The 16,634-nt window shown below is 35.6% G+C and overlaps 1 protein-coding gene across 5 annotated transcripts in view; it reads right to left on the reverse strand.

Moving 5' to 3' along the window:
* Positions 1–2,200: 2,200 nt before the first annotated feature.
* The window catches only part of Palld (palladin, cytoskeletal associated protein), a 375,372-nt gene continuing 360,938 nt past the window's right edge, over positions 2,201–16,634 (reverse strand). For 4 of the 5 annotated variants that reach the window (XM_077792727.1, XM_077792726.1, XM_026389723.2 and 1 more), the window contains 4 exons: positions 12,694–12,901; positions 9,868–10,033; positions 9,207–9,340; positions 2,201–7,906 (listed from right to left, as the gene is read on the reverse strand). In XM_077792727.1, the coding sequence (XP_077648853.1) occupies positions 7,734–7,906; positions 9,207–9,340; positions 9,868–10,033; positions 12,694–12,901 (681 nt within the window). In that variant the 3' untranslated portion in view covers positions 2,201–7,733. Of the gene's footprint in view, positions 7,907–8,998; positions 9,046–9,206; positions 9,341–9,867; positions 10,034–12,693; positions 12,902–16,634 lie in introns of all 5 variants that reach the window. The other variant, XM_026389724.2, reaches the window with a different exon arrangement.

A 16,634-nucleotide genomic window follows, 5' to 3' on the forward strand; every position in this document is an offset into this window, starting at 1 on the left:
TGTGTGTGTGTGTGTGTGTGTGATTGAACCCAGGTACACTTAACCACATCCCCAGCTCTTTTTTTTAATGTTTTATTTTGAGACAGGGTCTCACTAAGTTGCCAAAGCTGGCTTTAAACTTGTAACTCTCCTGCCTCAGCCTCCTGAGTCACTGGGATTATGATCTTTCCATTTTGTACTGTCTTTTTTCTATATTGTTTTTCAGTGTTTTAGAATTTTTATTGTAGAGGTCTTTCATTTCCTGCTTAGGTTAATTCCTAGGTGTTTTGTTTGAAGTTACTGTAAGTGGGGTTATTTCCTGATTTCTTTCTCAGTGAGTGTATTTTGGGTGTATAGAAAAGCTACTGATTTTTATATGTTGATTTTTATATCCTGTTAATTTGCTGAATTTGTTTATCAGTTCTGACATACTTTTGAGGTAGTATTCAGGTTCTTCTAAGTAGAGAATCATGTCTCTGCAAACAGATAATTTGACTTCCTCCTTTACTATTTGTATTCCTTTTCTTTCTCTTGCCTGATCTTACTAAAATTTCAAGTACTATATTCATTAAAAGTGGTGAGAGTAGACACCTTTGTCTTATTTCTGATTTTAGAGGAAACGCTTTCGTTTTTCCCCATTCACTATGACTTTGGCTATAGCTTTGTTATATATGACTTTTATTAAGTTGTGGTATGATCTTTCTGTACCGTGTTTCTTCAAGGCTTTTATCATATAGACATGTTAAATTTATCAAAGGCTTTTTCTGCATCTACCAAGGTGATTATGTGATTTTTATCTTTGATTCTGTTTATGTGGTATGTTTATTGATTTGTGTATTTTGAACCATCCTTGTGTCCCTGGAATGAAACAAATTTGATCACGGTATATGAACTTTTAAAATGTTGTTGAATTTGATTTGCAAGTATTTTATTGAGGATTTGTGTATCTATGTTCATCAAGGTTATTGATGTATAAGCGTTTTTGTTGTTGTTGTGTCGTCAGGTTTTGGTAGCAGGGTAATACTGGTTTCATATAATGACTTTTTTTTCTTTTTAAACTATTTTAATTTTAGTTGATGCATAGATAAATGTCTAAACTTATAGGGTGCAGTGTGACATTTAAATATACATATATGTACATATATAGTGAATAATTGTGTTTCTGTGTACATAAGCATCCATGTGTCTGCAAACACAAACAACTTGCTCCTTCCTATTGTTTATAGCAGTATCTGTCTAGAGATGATGATTTCAAATTTTGTGGGCACAAATATAGGCAAATTAGGAAGTATTGCTTTTCATGCATTTGCAAAACAAATCCAACATTTGTAAAACACAGTCTAACACTGTTTTATCTTTTGAAATGAGGAAACAGATGACTAGCTTATGGAAAATCTAGACTAGATATTTATAAATTCAAAGCTATCAAGTTGTTATGGTTCTTTTTGAAACAAGCCTTTTCTAAAGAAGACTAATGACTAATAAAGTGTGAGTGCAGGCACACAGGCAGGAAATTGGATCAAAATCCAACAAATTAGGACACAGTCCAGAAGGTGTCTTAAGGGTAATGTTCACAGAATGATTTTGAAAAGTTCTTTACCTCTCTGTTTTATGAAATAGTTTGTGTAGTATCAATTTTAACTCTTCTTTAAAAGTCTGATAAAATTCATCAGAGAATCCATCCAGTCCTGGGCCTTTTGTTGTTGGGAGACTTCATTACTATTTCAACCTAATTGCTGTTTGGGTTCTAATATCCTTTGTGTTCAATTTTAGTAGATTGTAAATATCTAAAAATGTATCCATCTAGATTTTCCACTTCATTGGAATACAGTTGGAATCATTAAATCTAAAGCAGTAATTGTTCAGCAGCTGTAGTGCCCACATTGCACACTGGTTTTTACTATTCACCTGTCCTACATACGGTAACTTTCCTGCAGGGATAGAAACCCTTAGTGAAAATCAACTGTTGGTAGCTGTGATGATGAAGAGGTCTGAGAGTAATCATTCTTAGTATAAGAATGAGAAATTTTGTAAGGAAAATTATTCTATATGACAGCACTTCCTCAAGTTTGTTGCATAAGATGTTTCTGGTTTCTTATGGGGACAAAATAAAAAGAAAGGTTTCATGAGGTACTTTTTTTTTTTTTTTTAAATGCCCTTTGGCCAGTAAAGTGTGAGACTTGCTGGGTTAAACAATGTCTTTATTGCAAGGCATAACAGTATTGGACGTATTGACGTGTATATCTAATTTCTGAGAGAGGACATATAGTATGTGCTGACAGAATTCTTTTCCCGTGGGGCATAACAGAAACCAACATTCCCTGGAATACATTCGAGGAAATATTGTTATAATAGAATTTATAGATCTGTTTGCAATGGTCTTTCCTCCTGACTGTCTGTCTGTCATCAGCATCCTGTCTCCTCCAGCTTGAAACCTGTGGTGCATTTCATCTTCTTTCCTTCTCTTACCCTCTATGACCAGTTGCTGCTAAGCTATTTTGCTGCTCCCTGTATCCTGCATCTTCTGTTGTCCTCTTTCCGTAATCCTTTTCTGGCCTTGAATCCTCACAGCTGTCTTCTCATTCATCTTTCCATGCTGTTTTCCCTCTCACTTAGCCATTACATATCTGCCAGTGTAATCTTTATGAGCTTTTCAGTGTCAACCCCCTTTGCAAAAACATTCAGTACCTGTTGTGCCTATGACAAAATACAAACTTCTTAGCCTGCCTGGGTGCGACTCTACCCTATTTTTAAAACTTGTGGCAAAAACCTCATAACAAAAATTTAAGTGTCCAGTGCACTATTTTTAACTATATGCACATTGTATTGCAGATCTCTAGATCTTTTTTCATCTTTCTTTTCTATTTATTGAGTATTTCCTTTTCCCCAGCTCTTGGCAACTACCTTTCTACTTTCATCTAAGAATTTGATTAATTTACGTACCTTATGTAAGTGGAATCATTCAGTATTTATCTTTGAATGGCTTATTTCACTTAGCATGATGTACCTAAATTATCTAAATTATTTGCAACTGCTTCCCAGCATGGACCTTCAGCTAATTATATAGTTAAAAATTTTTAAACTCTTAAAAATTTTATCTTTTTATGAATTATTTCAAATATGATGAAAATGTGTTGAAAATAATATACTTTCCTACATCTACAGATGTTAACATTTTTCTGTTTCATATAATTCCACCCTGCTTTTTTTTTTTCCTTTTTGGTACCAGGGATTGAACCCAGGAGCACTCAACCACTGAGCCACATCCCCAGCTCTATTTTGTATTTTATTTAGAGTCAGGGTCTCACTGAGTTGCTTAGTACCTCACCATTGTTGAGGCTGGCTTTGAACTCATGATCTTCCTGCCTCAGCCTCCTGAACCACTGGGATTATAAGCAGGCACCACCACACATAGCTCTGTTTCATATAATTCCTTTTTAAAAAGTAAAAAAAAGCATTGTGTTTTTCTGAAGACCTTCTTATTATGCATCCCTTCCAGAGGAACCACTTCCTGAAATTGGTTTTATTTCCATATATCTTTTAAAAATGTATGTTTTTAAATATTTGTAAAATTGATTTATATAAACAAACCCATACTCTATACATCTTTTTGTAACTTCCTTTTATCACCAAATATTGCTTTTGATATTCATCCATTTTAGGTATAAATCCAATTTTTCACCTTAACTCTTGTAATATTCTGTTGTATGGATAAATTGTAGTTTATTCCTTCTACTAATGAGCAATTTAGGTTTTCAAAATGTTTTTCCTATACATTGTATGAGTGAGTATACTTGCCATTGTCTCTTTTTCTATATCTTTGAGTTTCTCTAGGCATGGATCTTAATTTTTTGTGTTGTTTACCTTCTCGACACTCTAGTATATCTTATGGATTGCTTCTCAAAATAATGTTTACAAATGCATAAAATGCAAAGAAAATAAATTATTTAAAGTAATTATCAAAGTATTAAAAACAAATTTTATCATATAATACACATGGCTCCAAGTCACATCATTTACTGGTAGGTCTAATAACTTCCACAAATTTGAAGTACTGCCAAATAGAAATGGTTTTTCAAGATTTGCTGTATTTGTAATATAAATTCTATGGGGACAAGCACAGGTACTTTTACACTATTGTGTTTCCTTGCTTACATTCATTATTGAGGGAAATTTTAAATTTCACATAGGGGCTAATAATTTTTTCCCTTCCAAGTTCAAAATTTTGCTATTCATCTAGTTTTCCTGGTTGTATACATTATGTAACTGAAATAATTTTAACAAATTATTTTAGTTTACAAACTATATAGAATAATAACTGACAGTTATTGAACTCTTAGTATGTGCTGGGTGCCATGTTAAATTTTACATGCATTGTTATCTCATAAATCTTCACACAAGAAAGAGGTATTAGTTTTATCTCCATTTTACAGATAAGAAAACTGAAACTTGGAGAGGGAGTCACTTTCTCATGGGTCCCACAGGTCACTCATGATCAACAAAGCTAAGATCCAAATCTTGGTTGGCCAGCTCCAAAACCCAAGTTCTTCATTACCATGTTATAGAATCCATATTTCCATAATGTAAAGAAAATCATACTTTTCATTTTATTAGTCTCTACTACTAGGCTAGCTAAGTTGATTATTGCACTTTTTTCAAATCAGAGATGAATTCAGCATTAAAATATATAGTAGATCTTGTAAGCTCCAACATAAGAAGGGATAGGGCATTGGGGATAATGTGAAATACCCAATTCAGGCCTAATTCAAATGTATACATAAAGTTCCATCACAGAGCTTATATAAAAGATGAATGTTTTCAATTTATGAAGGCTATGAATTACTTAAATGACAAGCTTTATCTTCCCCTGCCCCCGTGGTGAGAAAGCTTAAATGTATTGTCCACCTGTTGTAACTATCTAGATATTAGTGCAATATACAGAGAGATGTATATGAGAGAGAGAGAGAGAGAGAGAGTGTGTGTGTGTGTGTGTTGCTCATGTCTTGTTCCATTAATGCTTTTCTTATTTTCTTCCTTTGATCTTTATTTCTGTTATCTTGGAATATTTTATGAACCCTTGCAATCCATGGCATTGGTGAACACATGCATTTACATGGCTACATATAACAAATTTATGTGGGAGGAAGAATTCTAAGATGGTACCCAGTCTCTGTTTGCTGTATGTACATACACCTTCTCTTAGTCATCTAATCAAACACAAATGTAGGTGCTACCCTGAAGGGATTTTATACATATAATTAAGGTTCCAGATCAGATGACTTTAAGAAAGGGAGATTATCTTGGGAAGCCTGACTCAATCAGTGCACCTATAAAAGGGACTGGCTCCTTGACAAAAGAGAATCACAGTGCGAGAAGGATGTGATAAGAGGGAGATTCACATTGCTAGCTCTGAAAATGGACAGTTCTACCTGGCAAGGAATACAGGTGGCCTTGAAGAGCTGAGTGCAGTGTCTACCTGACAGACAAAAGACATCTGTCCTACAATTGCAAGTAACTGAATTCTGTTACAGTCACTTGAGCTGGGAGGAACATTTTGAGCTTCCAACTAGAATGCAGCCCAGCTGACACCAATTTTAGTCTTATTGTGAACAGAGAACCCAGATGCATCATGCCCAAACTTCTGATATGCAGAACTATGATCATTAGGATGTTGCTTGAAGCTTCTAAAGAAGGTTTTGCTAATTTATTACAGCAGCAGCAGAAAACTAAAACAACTGAATATTTTGCTTCACAAAACTGCACTATTATTTGTTAAATATTTATTGATGTTAAATCCACATTACACCAGCACAACAATCCAAAGTAGTATGATAGTACTTTTTTTTTTATAAATACAACATAAAAGGTGGCAAAATAATGCTAGTTAATCCCAAACCCAGCAAATTAGCAAAAAAGTCACATTCAGAACAATTTGGCAATATATGACATAAGTCATAATTCTACAATACAGATATAGGTCCAGGAGACTGTCTGTATAGTATCTTAAACTCCATGTTAGCAATGCATGTAAGTGTGGTAAAAGAAACTTGTACCATGCTGTATAGAACATCTGCCACCTGGTGCACAAGCCTATTAATCATTTAAAACTTGGTTGGTTGGTGTTCTTACAAAGTAGAAAGCTGTACATGTGAAGCAGTAATATGAAATATATGGGGTGGTATACAGATATAAAATTATTTAAAAAAATACTATGTATGAATTGAGTAACTGAGCTAAGAAAGTTCAACACTTTTATTATAAATAATGAAAGATATATGTGTTCTGCATAAGGAATACAGTGTTTTCTTTTCATAGCAAAGTACCATTAAAGCCTCATGTTTTATACTATTAGGCCAAATTATTTTTTCTCATTTAAAAATTTTATTGGTTCCGACTTAAAACTATCAAGTCTGGTCAGAATCAATTCAGTCTAGCTGATGCAGAATCGTATGCATTCAAAAAGCAGTCTTTGTAGATATGCCTTTCAAACTACTCAGAACCCAGCACCTTCTTCAGGCAAGGTTTCGCTGCAGCAGGGGAGTGAAATAGCTTCCATTCACCATATCTAGTGCCAATGAAAAAAATGCATTAAGCACAGACTTGTTTTTGACTCTCCTTAACTCTCCATTTCCATCAAGTACACTAGATTCTACAGGCAATTTCTCATTTATGCCACTCTTGCGGTCTCAATCCATATTCAACTTGCTCTACACATCTAAAATCTTCAACTACTACACAAACTTCAGATAACACTGAAATCTCCATAGCACATGTGCTCCAAACTTCCATCTTGACTTGTGAATGGCAGTGTTTTTTCACCTGCACCTTACGATTAATTCTGAAGAAAACCAAAGAAAAGCCTGGCCTTTGCCACCTCTCCTGCCCCTTCTACTTTTTTCTAAATGAATACAATACAATTGTGCTGGTAGCATTTTCCTTCATTCTCCTCCCTACTCCTTCCAAACCCTCTTTCCCTCCAAATATACTATATACCTTGGTCATTTGGGCGATTTGGATGCCTTTTGTGGAATGAACTATAATATATATCTGCTTTACTCACAATACTTTATATTATTTATATTTAAATTAGCCTTTTAATATGGTTTGTAAATATGCTTCTTACCAAGGTAGCATGAAAAGAGAATACTACACAAAAGAAAAAAAAAGGTTAAGAACGAAGATATTAACCTTGTTAGAAAACTCTTGGTATTAATAAAAATTAAGGCAAGTAGTTCCTTATGATTTAATATAAAACAGTTTGCAAAGACAAGGCATTTACTTGGATTTCTTTGTCATTTTCTCTTCCTTTTCATCCTTACATATTGCACTTGGTTCACTGTAGCTGTTGAATACACTGCACTTTAGAATCATTGTAGTATCACATTAAACATTTCGCGCTATTGTGCTACATAGCACCTATAGTTTGTGTTTAAAGGCACTTGTCCATTTATGTTTATTTTTGAACAACTGATTTCCTGTAACATTTTGGCATTTCAGAGCACTTTAATCATGCAATTCCAAGTTTTAAACTGAATAATAAATGTGAATTTTTTGTGCAATGTGTGTCTTTCTATATGTATCACCTACTTAAACTCTAGTTTGGTATGTCAAGTAAGAAAAATATTATTTTGGTGTTTTTCTTTTTATTTCTTATAGTCAAAGGTATATTTCTGCCTTTTACATAACGTGGTGGAGGAATATGTTGGTCAAGGCAATGGCGGTTTCGGTGTTTCAACTTTAACAACAATGCTGGATCACAGGTCCTCACTTTCTACCAAGCCAGTATTCAGTGTCAGGTGAGATGGGTTGGCTTCAGGTTGGAACGCTGCTTTGATGTCTAGTCCCTGGTCCGAAAGTGCTGCATAGCGACTGGCTGAGGGCCGTACTTTTTTTGGCTTGGTGGTCTGTGGCTGCTGATGCCACTGGGCTACAAAGAAAGAGTAAATTAAGATTTTTAACAAAGATACACTTGGAAAGCCCTTAAGTATTTCAAGTAAATACAGAATGTCTTTTGACATATACCAGGCACATATTCTTTGTGAAAGGCAACACATCCATTGTGGAGACAGAAAATCTAGGGATACCTTTGCATTTTACTTATATGTTGTAGATTTATTGTCTGTATTGGTAATAAAGGTCAAGTATAGTTTATTTTCATTTTAAAATAATACTGTAGTACTGGGAATCCTTTCAAATAGTTAATAACTTTCCTAATTCTCACTTCTCCTTTTAAAAAAATTTTGGTAGGAGGATTGAAGCCATGGGCACTTTACAACCGAGCTGCATCCCGAGTCCTTTTTAATCTTTTATTTTGAGAGAGGATCTGACAGTTTGCTGAAGCTGGCCTCAAACTTGTGATCCTCCGGCCTCACTCACCTTCTCAAATCACTAGGGTTACAGGCATGGTTCTTCCTCCTCTTTGAAAAACATACCTTTTCATCAATAATTATAGTAGTTAAGAATTGTGGAGGCATGTTTAACATTAATAAATTGAATGGAAAGAACTGGGTAGTAGAGACAGTTTAAGCCACTGGTTTATTGATGAATCTCACAAAGCTATTTCTTTTTCAAGAGGTAAAATTTGAAATTAGTTCTTAAATCTTTTTCTGATGGCTTTCCTTATGCCAATGGATCATATAATGCTATTTTTCTAATCTATAAATTCAGCAGGAACTTAAAAAATTTTTTTGGATGCATGTACACAAATATACACACACAAATCTATTGCTGAGCTGCTTAAGATTAATGAGAAAAGCACCAAGCCACAAAAGTACACATTCCAGCATCAGTGGTACACACATTCAGAGTGCATTAAGACACCATGATAGGATTATAATGTAGGAAGAAATGTTAAAAGACAGTTATTTGCAGAACGCAGTAATAAGAAAATGTGACATTTATGCCTTTGACTACTGTTAACTCCTAGGGATGCTTAAGTAGGGAAGCCACAACTGACTAGCCAATGTAAGAGAAATCAACATGCATATCTTGCTAATTATTCAAAGCTCCTTAATGATACTTGGGTATTTGTTCTCCTGCTGGGGTTTCATTATTAATGTCGAGAAACTATAAACAGAAAGAGAAAGAGCAATATAAATTTTTTGACAAGTAAAATGCTAGAGTTGTTTAAAAAGATCAGATAAGAGTAACATGAATTGCTGTTCAGATGTTTAAATTTTCATAATTCAATGAGTAAATGCAACCAGATGAAATGAAGTGGCACTCACTGTAAACATCCAGCCTGGCAGTACAGGACACTATCCCTGCTTCATTCTTGGCTGATACAGTATACCACCCAGCATCTTCTTTTGTGGCTCCCTGAATGAGCAGGCAGATGTATCCATGATTATCCTGGTGCATGCTAGAGAAAAGGATAAAGTCATTAGGCTCTAAATTTTTAAAAAGGGACTTTGGACATGAAGCATCATTCTTAATTAGGTCATTAGAAACAGAATTGTGCAAGTGGCAGATAATAGGGTCATACTTATTCTGGAGAGGCTGCTAGCCCCATTAAAGTTAATGGAAGAGAAGAGCAGACCTCAAGAGGTTGAATAAATCTGTGCACTTAATTCCTAGTTGAGGATCTGCTTTTACAAAAACCACTGAATAGTCTGTCACCACTGAAGCAAATGAATTCATCCTTTCTTTTGATGTAAACATTTAAAAATAATTACTGTTAGGTTAAGACAATATGCTTTGTCACATATCAATATAGTATCTATCTAAAGGTTTAAATCTATATTTGGGTAAAGAGTGATTTTTGTCTTTGGTATAATCAATAGCATGGCTTTTGCATACACTGATATAAATGGTACATAAAATGTATCTTTTTATATATCACTAGAACTGAGCTGCTATGGGTTAAATTAAGTAATTGTGTAGTCTTACCTCACTCGATCTGTGCTATGGGTGAGTGATTCATTTTCTTTCTTCCAAAATATTTGAGGTGGTGGTACTCCTGAGACGCGGCATTCGAGCCGTACTGGGTACCCATCAGCAACTCCTGTATTTTGCAGCTTCTCAAGGAACACAGGAGGTTTGTGTGCTTCTTTAGCTAAGGGAACATGAGATGGATTGTCTATCAATGATATACAAAAGGAGCACTGCAAAGAATTCAGAAGCCTTTACAAATTTTGCTTGAAAAGATCTTTTATAATACCATTTTTCATTTCAGGTGATAAGATGCTAGTCTCTGTCCAAATTATTCTTTTATCAAGCAAAGGTTTGTAAACTTTCTACTCATTTATTTCCTCAATTAATTCAAGTCTGATAGGCTCACACAGTCCATTGGCCATCTGTTCCACAGAATGCCTGTCCAACAGCCACAGGAGATGCCCGAGTCATTGCTAGTATCCGAGATGGCTTCACTAATTATGTCACCACACACAGCCTCTACCAACCACTGCCACCTAGTGGTGCTGAGCAGGACAAGCATTTCTAGGAGTCTGATCTACTTAGATTCCCTCACTTCCATCTGAAATGTTTGCTTTGAAGATTTTGAAAATTTGAAATTCTTGGTTTAGGTGAGACATGCCAGAGGATATAAAGGGGGAAAGAAAATACAGAGCAGGCATCATTATGGCAATCTGGTAGCTTTAAATAGTTTCCTATGAACTAGGAATGTACATCCCATAAATTACAAATTTCAATTTGTATTCTTTGAAGGGAGCTATAAAAAAGACAACTTTATTATTGCCTTATAGGAAGGAAGCCATAAAATGAAGACAACTTTATTATGTAGTCTGAAAAGATCAGAACTGATAATAACACTGAATGTTATCTCCCAATGAGAAATTGTTTTCTTGCATCAGTGGTAGAAACAAAATCAAAGAAAGAATTAGGTTTAATTATTCTCTTCTAAGCTGCCAGAATAAAATTTGAAGATATATACATGTCTTTCTGCACCACCACTCTCTCGCCTGGAGTGACAGATACACCCCAATAAAGTAGCTAGGAGGGAGCTCAAAGATGATGAACATTCAATCTGAAATTTCCAAATGCCTAAGACTTTCTCAGACCTTGACTTACATAGAGGGTTTGTTTTTATTAATTTTCCGAGGTTATATGAGCTAAGCTATTTTGGGGGAAGTGGGAACAGAAGCTCTCCTCATATTTTTTCTGGGTCTCAGTTTTGAAAAGAACATAAAATGTTGAAAGCAAGCCTTAATGTCGTAGCCACTCACCAGTAAGAATAATGTTCCTTTGTGGAGCACTGTGCAGGGTACTCATTATGTGGAACCGCATACACAGTAATTAATTCTTGTAAAAATGCTGAGATGTGTTATGGTCACCATTTTGCATATGGAGAAACTGAGATGCTGATATATGATATCATATATTTGCCAAAGGCCACAAGGCTAGTAAAGTAGACATGAACTGGGATTGGCACTGAGATCTGATGCCAAAGACCTTGATTCCAATTACCATGCACTGTCATCTTCTGACAGAAGTGTGAAGAGAGGTATACTGAGATATCTGTCTCTTGGACCCCCAAATTTCAGTCCTGAAGGACAGATATGATCAAAATGTACATTTAATAGAAAAAGGAACAGTTTTCATTTAAGGTTAGAAGAATGAATGAAACCAATCCAGTGTGTAGGAACATAGCTGAAGTTGCACTACAGCCTACACATTTACCACCTTTTTTGTGTGTGGAAAAATATCTTGGTTTTATTCTCCTTGCCACTCTATTTCTTGAAAAAGTTCAGTACTCACAGTAAGTTTTGATTTGAGTCAGATTCTCAGTTTACTAAATAGGAAAGTCAGAGAAGATTTGCTCCAATTATTTCATAGGGCTATTGTGAAGACTAATTGAAATAATGTGTATGAAGTGCTTTGTAAATATGAGGTATGAGAAATAAACTTTATGTTTTGTTATGCTTCTTTTATAAAAGAGACCAGATGAGCTTGGTGCAGCAGCAGCATGCACCCCTGAAATCACAGCGACACAGGAGGCTGAAGCCGGAGGATCACAAGTTCAAGGCTAGCATAGGCAATTTAGTGAGACCTTGTCTCAAAATAAAAAATTAAAAGGGCTGGAGATGTAGCTCAGTGGTAGAGCAATGCCATTAGAAAGAAAGAAAGAAAAAAAGATAATTAGAATCTTTACTTATGCTTAACTCCTAAAAATGGTATAAATTTTTCAATAAGCATAGTTTCATTTTTAGGCTTCTCAAAGGGTAAGACTTCATAAAATAATCCTGCTACAAAATTTACCTACAATCACAGTATAACCAATTGAAAAATAAATCTGAATTTGATTATGGCACTGGGTATAGATGACAATGTTGTTTAAACCTTTTGAAATTTGAAATCACTACACATTTTGTTAAAAATGAGTTCTGTGTGTTGAATTTGATTTATAATCATATTTTTCATTTTTTGGGGCCTGTGCTGCTAATATTCTTTCCCTGTGTAATACTGGGGCTATCACATATATGAGAACCTGGAAATGCTGCTAAAATCCTTTCCCTTCTTGTTCAGGTTAGTGGGAGAAAAGAAGAATACTGGAGTAAGAAAAATTATTTCTGATTTGCTAAGCCTTATAATATGTCCTCACTGGTGATTTTGATGATATAATCTATTTTTTTTTTTTGATATAATCTATTTTGTCAGTGGTTTATTTTCTATATTGGTTAAATAATGTAGACTTCATTTATAAGTGTAATCTGACATTCATTCTGGCAGAGAGAAAGGATTCACAGAGAAGCCTACCAGCAACCACAAGCTCCAGGCTGAATGAGTTCTGTCCTGCTCGGTTGGTGGCTATACACGTGTAGATGCCGGCATCTCGGGATGTGACTGGCTCTATGATCAGAGAGTGCACCCCATTTTCACGAACAAGCATCTTGTGTGCACTGTCGGGGCGAATTGGCTTTCCATCTAGTTGCCAGCTTAGATCTGGGGTTGGTAACCCACTGACCTAAACCAGAAAGGAAAGACGTGTAAATTTTTTTAATACTGAAACAGTGAAATCACTGAGAGCTAAGAGACCAGCATACATTCCTCCTTTGGCAGCAAAAGAAATGGATTTTAGAATTAGCTTGTGTCACTTTTTTGCTTAAAACTATTCCATGGTTTTCTAAACACTCACAGGCTTACTTCTAAAACATTTCTTACAGAACAACTTGGAGACAAGTGAAATAGGGATTTAAAAAATTTCTGTCATTATCTTACCTCACCCAGGACTATAAAAATTCCTGGGATGATGTCAGCACCAGGCTCTGAGCTCTTTGGAAAAAAGATGTCCAACCATAATAACAAGCACTCAGCTGGCATTTATATACTCTAAAGCTTCTCATCAAGGAGTGGCATTGCTATGGAGACATTAGTTAATGCATCCATCAGCACAGAGAGCTATTATTATTTAATAATCTTTGAAACTGAGTAACAAGAGCAATATGAAATTACCCAGAAAGCCATCTCAACAAATTAGCATCACAATGGAAATGTCATAAAATCTTGAGACCATGACAGTTGTGTTGACCAGAGATCAGATAAAAGCACATTTAATTGCTAATAACACGTTGTACTGTGAAGGGTAGGGATGGTTGCCATCTGCCAGCTTTTTACAGTGTTGTCCTTGATTTTGAATAGGAGAAAGGCACTGCTGAGGAGGGCCTTTTTACCTCCCTGATCTCCAACTTTACTAGTGGGAAATTATATACAAAGCACATCTGCTGCATAATACAACAATTTCTTTGAAGAACCAGCTTTGCCCAAATCAGTCAGATAACACACACTCCACTTCTGCTCTGTGATGATATTTATTCATTTATATTACCTACAAGATGCCTCCCAGAAATGAACCAAAAAGTCCAGAGAGTTGAAAGAAAAAAAATTAAGTGTACTCAATGGTGGATTAAAAGCATGAATAGACTTTGGAAACAAACAGCCGTAGTCAGGCAGCTTGGCTTCTGTGATGGTTAGGCTCTGCTGTCCCATCTGTCCACTTGCTATCCCCCAGCTCTCCACCTACACAGTTTTGCCCGTCTGGAGGTCACTAGAAGTGATGCAGGGAGCGGGCGTAGATACTTTAGGTCTGGCCCCAGGCCTTTCCCAAACTTAGAAATAGTACTGATTCCCACTTCACTAGTTAGATCCTAGACGAGCAGGCCGTAGTGTGCTTGGTAGGAGAAGTGCCCAAAGCACTGTGTACTCTCCAGCCACCTAATTCACAGTGGACCTGTCCCAGTGGGCAGAGTTACTCATGTTCCTGCAAAGGGAAAGTCATATTCTTTTAACCCTGGTCCCCCTGGTAAGTAAGGAAAGAATGCAGCAGTCCCAGGAGCTGAAGGTCCTAGCGAGCAGTTCTGTTGGGGAGACAGAAGGGCACGCTTGTTCCTGGAGCAGCAAGCCTCAGTGCTGGGTGAAGGGTACTCAGTGTCTAGGAATGTTTGCCAGGAGTTGGGGTGGGGGGCTTTTGGGCAAAGAGCAAGCTGTTGCTTTCGTGTCTGGCTTACCAAGTCTCTTTTCCCTGTCAAAGCTTAAAACACACTGAAGACTTTATCTTTCTCTGAAGCAGGTAACACTCCATCTGTTCATGTGGCAGGATTGAACATTTTCCTCATCTATGTCAGACCATCATAGTGAAATCAAGTACAGACTACTTTTCCTCCCAATATTCTTTTAAAGGCAGAGGTTTTAAGGACATTTATGCTACTGAAATACTTGAATACATTTACTGAAATTCAACTTGTGTGCTCAATTTGTAAAATAAATTACTGTGGCTTCTTTTTAAAATATGACCAAAAGTAGATACAACAGTATGGTCGATCTCTATACACCCATTATTTAGATTCACTCTCATCATTTTTTATATTATAAAATAAATTCCAGACTTTATATAATTTTATCCCTATCTACCTAATTATACATTTAAAGAAATATACATTTTATTACATAATTATGATTTCATTTTATACATGAAATTAATAATTTCTTGGTATTATCTAATGACCTATCTAAAATAAAATTTCTTTAGATGACTTGAAATGTAACTTTGTAGGTTAAAAACTATAATAATAATTCTTGGAAAATTTTTAGAAATTGAAAAAATTGTTATTTGTATTTATTGTGTTCAGTATGATTTGAAATATGTATACATTGCTGAATGGCTAACTTAAGATAATTAACGCATGTATTACCTCACATTCTTATCACTTTTTGTGATAAGAACACTTAAAATTTGCTTTCTTAGCAACTTCCAAGTCTATAATACAGTGTTATTAACTATAGTCCCCATTGTACAACAGATCTCTTGAACTTACTTCTCCTAACTTAAGATTCTGTGTCCTTTGACCAAAGTCTCCCCAGTTCTCCTCCCCTCGGCAACACCATTCTACTCTCTGCTTTTATGAGTTTGACTCTTTTAGATTCTGCATAACAGGGAGATCATGTGGTGTTTATCTTTCAGTGCTTGGACTAGTTCACTTAACATAGTGTCCTCAGGGTTCATCCATGTTGTTACAAATTGCAAGATTTCCTTCCTTTTCCCCCACTTTGTACCTGGGATTGAACCCAGGGGTGCTTAACCACTGAGCCACATCCCCAGCCCTTTTTATCTTTATTTTGAGACAGGGTCTCATTAAGTTGCCTAGGGCCTCGATGAGTTGCTGAGGCTGGCTTTGAACTTAGGATCCTCCTCCCTCAGCCTCTTGAGTTGCTGGGATTACAGGAGTGCACCATGGCACCTGGCAGATTTCCTTCTTTTTAAAGGCTGAATAGTTTCACATTGTGCATACATGTATTTTTTATTCATTCATCTGTTAACGGACACTGAGCTTCGTTCCATATCTTGGCTATTACAAATAATGCTGCTATGAACATGGGAGTGCAGGTATCCTGACATTTTTTTCATTTTCTTTGGCTATGTATGGAACAGTAGGACTGCTGGATCATTTAGTTCTAATGTATGAATTTTTACAGACTACAAATAAAGTAAATATACATATGGATTTCAACTTGTGTATTTATACTGCAAAATGAATCATGTTGGACAATAGAATGTTTTTGACAATACATTTTTCTTTCTATACATTCCTAGAAGCCCAGATTTACCTATTTGTGTTTCTTTCTTTTTGTGGTGCTGGTGATTGAACCCAGAACACATGCTAGGCAAGTGCTGTATTACCAAACTATATCCTCAACTCCAGACTGACTTTTTGAAAAAGCAGGTAATGCCAAGATCCTCAAAGCAGTTATATTTATGTTCTGCAATCCCAGAGAGAACCAGCAGAGGGAACCCAAATTTTAAGAATCTCATCCATGTTTACTTTAAAATCATTTAAGTAGAGCAAAAACCAAATGAAAGTATTTTTCATGAGAGCAGTGGTTCTTAAACATTTTTGGCCTGAAATTCCCTTGAGAAACTGCTGAAAACTGTATCATACACAATTTTCTATATAGTTTCAGAACTCACATCTAATAAAGCCTGCTTACCCAAGGACCCTGGGTTAAGAAGCTCTGGTAAAACAGGTGAAAGACGAATGTCACTCTAACTTATCTAAGAATTTCTAGAAAATGGAAAGAATAAAAGAGTAGATAGATGGATATATTTCATGAAAAAAGAATGAAGATCCCCTATTGATTAGGGCATATGGCAGATTCATCACATTTATTCAACAAAATGAAAAATTTAAAGGGATAAATAAAAC

This window comes from Urocitellus parryii, chromosome 14 (genome assembly GCF_045843805.1).
Source record: "Urocitellus parryii isolate mUroPar1 chromosome 14, mUroPar1.hap1, whole genome shotgun sequence".
Taxonomy (NCBI): Eukaryota; Metazoa; Chordata; class Mammalia; order Rodentia; family Sciuridae; genus Urocitellus; species Urocitellus parryii.